Genomic DNA, 8406 nt, shown 5'->3' on the forward strand with positions numbered 1-8406 from the left:
ATACTCACTTCGAAAATATATTAGTACATTTAATGATATTTCTACTTGAGTAGTAAAATGCAAATTTCCTATTAAGCATGCATATAACTTATAAGAAGTATATTTAAAATTTTTAAAGTTGTGAAACTGTCGTTTGTGCATTGGTTACTGAAAGTTTTGCTATAGGTTGAAGTCTATGCAGACGTTGACTAAACCCATGGCATACTGGTAGTTTATGCAGACGAACCCATGGCATACTGGAATTCATAAGTTTGGAGCAATGGTCTGGCTATATTGATGTTTATGTGCTTTAACCCTATTTGGAATGTAACTTGATGTTCACCTGAATGTGCATTCTGATAAGTAAATAACCAAACAGCTAAATATTAGTCATACATTTAGTCTGTCATTAACTGCTATTTTGTCTTATAATGTGACGATACAAAGTGAAATTATGTGACGTAATGACGTAGTGACATTTTTGATGTAATTTTTTAAAAAAAATTCTAGGTGCATTCAGTCTATGTAATTTTTTTAAAAAAAATTCTAGGCACATGTTACATAGATAAATTTATGGGAGATAAGAGTAAATGTTTTAAAATCTGTTTATGCAACCCTTTAAAATTTCAGGAAGCTGTCTCCCCCATGGTATCATTTTAGATTTACTTGATTTGGAATTACTAATGCTTGTTCAAAATTATTCAACACTGATGATGTATAGATCTTGTATCTTAAAGAATATTACAAGAATTTACCTATACACCCTCTCATGATCTTGTTATTAAATTGTTCAACATTAATATTTAATTTTTACGTAGTTGAATAATTTTATGAATTAATTCAGAGCTGTACTTTCATTTATGCGGATGCTTTTAATATGGTCTTGAATTGCTTATTTTCATTTTCCTAATGATCCTTGCTAGACGTAATTAAACTACTTCTGTCATTTTATCTCTGCATTTAATGTTCATTTTCATTTTACGTAGAATGTCTTGATGTCTAGATGCTGCATGTAATTATACTCTTTTGTATGTATATTAACTACTGAAACATTATGCATTTCAGGCATGCAGTAAAAGTGATAGAAACACCAGGATGGAAAATAATGGCTCAAGCAAGACCACAATTAGTTGCTGAAGCTTACAGGGCATTAGCTACACAAAAAGTTCCTTTTATGAATGGCCCACGAAAACGTACAAAACTTTAATTTTATTGGGGCAACTGGTCTAAGAAAAGCTAAATGTGATATTTGACATTTTTGTATTATGTATAATCTATTCATATAAATATTTCATATTGCATTCAGGAATGTGTTAAAAGAAGTTCGTCAGTAGCAGAAAATGATAAATTTTGCTTTGTTTTGAGGTGTACAGAATATTCTTCTGTTTATAAACATTTGCTGCTTGGAAGGACTAAAATTCAGATTCATTTTATTCTTATAGTCCTGTTATGTACAATGCATGGATGTACATATGTCTTCATAAATTTGAGGTGCAAAGCCTACTTGTATCTCCCATCTCTGGAATCATTTCACTTTGTATCGTGACATTATAAGCTATCACATAGTTTGATGTGTGTATAGCCATATTTATTTTTAATACTATATTTCATATTTTCAGCCATACAGAAGTTCCATAATTTGGCCAGTATATGGCAGAAATCATCTAGACTATTTACTTTTAATAGAATAATGCATTTTATAATTCTTCATGTTCATATCTTGTATACCACTTTTAAACTTTCTTGAAACCAAGTATGAAGGAATTAAAAAAATGTTTTGAAGGAAATTGAAATTAGATTTAAATGTATTTAAAAAAATGAATGTATTTTTCTGGTTTATTTTAATAAGAAATGTATTAGAATGAAAAGATAGAAGTACCTGAAATTATTAAATTTTCATACTTTAACCCTCTGACTGCTCAATTTGTAGACCGAAATCGCTTCCAAAATTGAGGGTTTTTTTTTTTTTTTTTTTTTTTTTTTTTTTTTTTTTTAAATTTTAAATTTATATATATAGGAGAATTGAAAAATGCACTTTTTCTTTCTAGAAAAATTTTTTTATATAGATTTTTATCATGAGAAACTAAGTTGCCAGAAAAACCAATTTCAGATGTTATCACAAAAAAAAATCTTTTTTTAATAAATTCAGTCGACTTACAGTTAATTTCTATTTATTGCATAATATAAAAAAGTAAAATGTATAAAATGTAAGAAAATATAAAGCGCTGAGGGAAAAATACCTTAAAAATGCAGTTTAGTATGATAAAGTTCAAACTTCTCAATCTATGCACCAGATTCAATAAATCTAATTAATAATCAATCTAATTATTAATCTAATCAATAATTCAATAATTTAATTAAATAATCAAGATAATCACTGAACTTTTTCTAGCAGCCATTTCTGTAAGAAAAAAGCGGCAAAAAGTGAAGTTTGAGTGCTAATACCACGTGCCTTCAAATGCTGCAATTTAGTGGACAACTGAAGATATCTGTTGGCCAAAATGTAAACTAAACACCTAATACTGTATATAATTTATTTCAATGGTTAAACGGGGAAAATCGGGATGCGCTCCTCAATAAAGGAAGAAAAACATATGCCCGCGGAAATCGTGGGATGAGCAAATTTTGCTACATTTGAGTATCGCGAGATGATCAGCCAGAGGGTTAATGTCTCCAGTTTAATGAGTATGTGTTAATACATTTTATATTTCTCCACAAAATTGTGCAATTACTGAACTTTACTTTTGGGTAGAGAAAAATTTTTAATGATATATTTGTACGCTTTCCATTGTTTAAGAAATTGCATGTGCTTAACGAAGCTCTTATTTGAATTCTGTTGTGAAATTGTACTGAAAAAATTTTTATCAAAAAATTCAGATTTATTCTAGCAATTCTTGTTAAAATTTTTTACAAATAAAATAATTTTATAGCACAAGTGTGCTATATATGGCATTATAGTTTTTCTTTTTATATTATTAAGTTTGTTATTATTTGGAGATGTTTTATTCAATATTTCAGTGCATTTTTATATTTATTTGGAAATAATGTAACAGAATTGGAAATATTCTAGTCCAGTGGTCTGAAACTGAAATTGCATGTGGGCTGAATGCATGAAAGCAGCTGAAGGGTTCATTTTTTGTTTCCCATTAGTGAAAAGGTTTTTCTTTTAACCAAAAAAAAAAAAAAAATCTAGACGTTTATCAAAACATATATAAACAATTATAATAACGACACAAAGGAAAATATTTCAATTAATATTTATCTTCTCTTTGAAATTTAAAAGTTGATATCTGCACAAAATTTTGATGTAATTTGAACATATTGACGATTAAATATTTAATTTTCAGACTGATATTTGTTTCAAATAATTCTAATCTTTTGAATGAGCTACTAAATAACTATTTACTTAAACTAAAAATAGAAAAATTACAAAATCTTTGTAAGTGGGACAAAACTTGAGAATAAGCAATCACAATCTATTCTCTTTTACATTTTTATTTATGAAATTTTTCTTTTGGATGCAGAAAATAACATGTATTTGTCGGTAAGTAATTGTAAACTTATATTTCTCTACCATACCTCAAATCATTTCGATTGTAATAAAGTTAGTAACCTGGAAGAAAAATTTGAAACTATCTTCATCACAAGATGTAGACACTTATTAGTGAATCTGGCTCTTTTTTTTAGACTTACAAATGTACTCTCAAAGTAATAATTCGTATTGCAAAAATTCTTAACTGAGGTATTTATCTTCAGACAAGTTTGAAAAAGTCAATTAAATCTGTATCTTCAAATCTATGAATTGTATTGATATGAGAGTGTAAATTAATTAGCTTCATTTATTGATTTTATGGGCATTACTCATGTTTTGTTTCACTGGTAATGAAAATTATGTCAAAATGGGCAGCAAATTGCTAAAGTCAAACCTCCTTTCTTTAAATTCTTGTCATAATTAAAAAAATAATATCATAAATTTGCTTTGGGGGCCCTCAGTTTAAGACCACTGTTCTAGTCCGTGTTATATGGTTTTCAAATTGAAGAGTTAATTCTGGTGGCAACAGCAAAAGAACAATATAATTAGATTATTAATGTTTTAAGCAGAGCAAAAGAAGCATCAATATTTTTTTTGTAAAGCATATTTAACTTTTGATAGAAATAATTTTCAAAACTTTTCATGAATAAATTATTAAATTTTTTATTATATGCTCTACTAAAAAATAAGTGTATTTTATATGTATAAGTGTGTAAATCAGTGTTTCTTTTATCATCTGGTTTGATAGTCGGGTTAATTTCTCATTTCCCTGAGGTCTTTAAAAAAATAGGAAACTTTTGGCAGCTTTGGTTAGTACATATTCTAAGTGGCTCTGTAATAGTATTTGCAACAAGAAAGAGTTATTTTAGGGAAGAGCTTATATGCAATTGTTATTGAATTGTCATAAAGGAAAAATTGTTACAGAATGAAAAATGGGGCAGAAAATGTTAAAACTGTTCTTGTGTTTGCTTAAGGAAATCTGTTATCAATATAAAACTTCTGTTATTAGTCTTGCTAAGAAAACTTTGCTGTATGAAAATGTTTTGTTTCAATAAAATTCTAAAGTCAGTTGTTCAGTATGTTTTCTTGTGTAAATACTTTCTTTCAGCTGGAAGTGATGTAGTACTTTGAAGTCACATTTTTCTTGAATGAAGCAATGCACTAAAACTGTTCTAATGGCATTTTATTCTGTCTTCTCAAATATGCTGTGTAAAGTTACACTTTTTCTGGTATATTCTTCATATAGCTTTTGTGGCTTCATTAATTTGTCGTATGTTTTGAAGTGCATAACTCTTGGATGAAAGATCTCATTAGTTTTGTCCTTAGGTCAATAGTTCTCAATACATTACAGTTTATTCCATGCATTTTCAGGACAAACTCTGTGGAATATATTGAATAGTTCCTTTTTTCATCAAGGAATGGATTTAAGGATAATATTCACCTGTTCAATTTCACAGATTTCCCATTCTTTAAACTTGATACTTCATCAGGAAATTCAGAATGTTGTAAAGTTCTTACTATCGAACAACTCGCATTATTAAGTTCTGTACTAACAAGACATCCTCATGTTATAGAAGTATGCTTCAAACAGTTGTTATAAATCTTAAACAATAAGCAAAGATATGGTATCATTTTGACCAAGATGAAAATTTGCAAAGATAAGTCATCACCAGTTTTAGCAAAATTGGAAAATCGTTTTTCCTTGTCTGCTTCTTGTCTGTTGAATTTTAATGTCCATTCGTTCATCCAATACAAATTCCAAATAATAATTCTGTAACTGGAAGGTCCATTGAACCACTGATTGCAATTAATTAATTCATTAGGTTGTATATCTCTAGCACCATAAACAGCAAGATTATATTTTCCTTGAAAAGTGATTCCATTTAATCTCAGGAATGATGGCTACAAAAGCAAGCCATGCAGAATAAGGTGATAGCAGAATCTGACCATGCAAAACAATTACTAAGCAGCAACATTCAAACATTTCGTCACCACGTTGCTTAGATTTGCTAATAATAATTCAACATACAGTTCTAGTCTTGATAAAGATCTCACTTTAAAATGTGCAACTTTTGTTTCTGCACATATCAATGACACTTAAATTTCTTCAGAAAACAATTTAGCATAAATAAGAACAATATGCCTTCTCAGATGAATCACTAAAGGCTTGTGAGTCTGTCTTATGATAATTATCAACTAAAACCATTCTAGAAATTTCAAAGAATTTCGTAACTTTTGATAGCACATTCCTTTTAGTGACAATGAAAATTACAGAAGGTAGTGTGTTAAAATCAAATGTGTGTCTGTTGGAAATGCTAGTTTATTACCAACACCTTTCTTGGTTGTCCCTTGAAAATGTCCGACTGAACGAACATTTCTCAGAGCTCTTGTGGCAGTTTCTAATAGTACATCAGGTATGTTGGATGATCATTTCTGCTGGATGACGATACTTGTACACAGAAGATTATCTATGTTATGAATTAAATTTTTAGCAGTAGTTCTTGATGTAGTGCCTGTTAAAAGACCAACACAAAAGTTAGATTTGATGACTTCTGAAGCCCTTGGAAAATACTTTTGTTCATATAAAGCTAGAGACTCATGGCTAGAGACCATGGACCATTCATATAAAAGAGAACGAGTTTATAAGAATGGTGCTGGGGAAGTTCCATATATCACTGTTAAGAGTCGATATTCTTAAATTATTTCATTCACATGATTTCCCAAAGAATGCGCATGCAGTTTGCATGTTCTTGATACTCATGAATTTTATACTTTTTTCCTACATTTGCGCAGACAGCAGCACCATATATTCTAAATCGGACGAAAATGTGAAATGATTCTGGTAGAATTCTAGGGACATTAAGCGAGTATCTGCTGGTTGTTTCTGCTGGTGCATCAAATACAACCCTTAATTTAGTGGTAGTGCATGATGGTCAGGTCCTCCAAGAGTATACCTGTATAATTAAGACACAATAACACGCCGAATAAATACTAATTCAGAAGTCAAACAACAAAAATCGGCGTTAATTTACAAAATTTTCACAGGACTAGTTTCGATGGTTTTACCGAACCATCATCTTCAGCTGCAAAACCGGACTTCACGGGACAGTTTCAAGTAATAGATACTTGCAGATTTCACCGCACAAAGCAACTTTAATATGTTTGAATTTTAAAATCAGCTTCTTTCCTTCTCCGCTGCAGCAAAGAATCTGTACCAGTCTGATCATTACTTTGAAACTTTCGTATAATTTAATAATACGAGACTCTGATTTTTTTCTTAATATTATTTTTGAGAATTTATATATATGATTGCCGTCTGGCTGCAGGCCTAACCCTTGGCTGAGTTTCGCAGATAACGGATGGCTTCTGCCGAAACAATATTTTAACACTGTGAGACTGACCAAGTCATAGGGTCGGTGGTTGTTTCTGGCAGTGTTAGTGTCAATATGCCGTCTAGGACAATATGTTTCAAGGCCATGTATTGTCTATGGCCATTTGCCCCAAACTGGCAAGAGCATCAATGCGTTGATGTGAGTTTTGCATGAATACAACTTTAAAATTGATCGCAAATGGAATTTACGTAAACGGAACCTTCTCTTTTTTTGGTGCTTGAGCTTGTGGAGTTTTAGCTCCCCTACCCCCATTTTTTCAACGCTGACGTTTGTGCCTCGATTTCCTAGTTTCCTGCTCCTAGTGCATGCGCGGTAAAAATGCTGTTCAGGATTGCAACAGAGAGACAGAACGTTTTTCTTTCCCTTTCGAAAGTTTGCTCCGTTCATTGCAGAGGTTGATGTCATTCTAATATTATGTATGTAAGATATAACAAAATATGATAGCTGTTTTTTAAAAAATAATTGGCGACCTGAAAATTAGCATTCTAGATTTGGTGCTCTCCCGGATTCGAGATCTTTCTATGTTACGTAACGTTTTAATGCAGATACCTCTTGTCGAATCAAATTAATTGTAAACCAAAACTTCTTCTAACTCGAACTGAAACTATTGACTCCCCCCTTCATCCTCTGAGTTGCTGCGTTCTCTTTCGCCTAAGCTTTCCTGCTGACAAGATGCTGCTGCTTATTTGCCTAAGATGACGTCATGCTTTAAAACCCGTGTACATGGAACTTATTATATTCAACTATGATTAAGAAATATCTTGTCTGCAAAAGGATGATTTGATATGTGCGTAAAAAATAACAGATTGTGATTCTTCAAGCTCTGTTGTGTTGGATGCGTCATCATACATTCCACGCAGTCCTGTCTTTAGCCACTACTGTCTTCTCAGCCATGACGCAGTATCGAAAGCTGTTAAAAGTTCCAATGTTTTCATCTACGCAAATTAAAATCATGACATGTATATATTTTGATTTTATTTTTATAAATTGGTGTTTAGTAGTTAGTTAGATACCAAAAGCTCTTGTTGAAGCATAGCAGGAATAGAACGCTTCGTCAACCAATATTTGGCTTCTTCCGTAGTTACATTTGAAATCTGTTTCCGTCCTTTTTCTGGCGGCACATCCAACTAGCCCATCTCTTCAAATTTAGTAATTATCTTTTTCAAACCGTTCTCCGACAGTTTTGTTTCGACCATTTTCATGAAGTTTTCACACGTCGACATTGCAGTGCAGCTAAACTACGAATATTTCTGCAGTTTTGACAAAAATACCTTTATCAGTAAAGCTCGATCTTTCTTCTCTAAAAGTAAGATGAAGAATGATTTTAAGATACTGATCATGAAGTTGCTTATGTGGCCCTAGAAGGAGCCTTAATAAGCTAGATAAGAAAATTGAGTCACCGAGGACACGACTTTGAAGAGCTAGCAGGTGAAACTCCAAGAACGGTCTAGAAAATGAGGTAAAAATAGGGATACCATTGTCTCCTTTATTGCATGTGGGCCA

The 8406-nt window shown here is 31.3% G+C and overlaps 1 protein-coding gene across 6 annotated transcripts in view; it reads left to right on the forward strand.

Annotated features, from left to right (window-relative positions):
• Positions 1–4587, forward strand: part of LOC118184939 (speckle-type POZ protein B-like) — a 136374-nt gene extending 131787 nt beyond the window's left edge. For 5 of the 6 annotated variants that reach the window (XM_035354691.2, XM_035354689.2, XM_035354695.2 and 2 more), the window contains one exon: positions 1045–4587. In XM_035354691.2, the coding sequence (XP_035210582.1) occupies positions 1045–1186 (142 nt within the window). In that variant the 3' untranslated portion in view covers positions 1187–4587. Of the gene's footprint in view, positions 1–165; positions 1025–1044 lie in introns of those variants that run through there. The other variant, XM_085809103.1, reaches the window with a different exon arrangement.
• Positions 4588–8406: the final 3819 nt, after the last annotated feature.

Source organism: Stegodyphus dumicola, chromosome X2, assembly GCF_044657685.1.
Source record: "Stegodyphus dumicola isolate Sdum_Otavi_A_Nest chromosome X2, ASM4465768v1".
NCBI lineage: Eukaryota > Metazoa > Arthropoda > Arachnida > Araneae > Eresidae > Stegodyphus > Stegodyphus dumicola.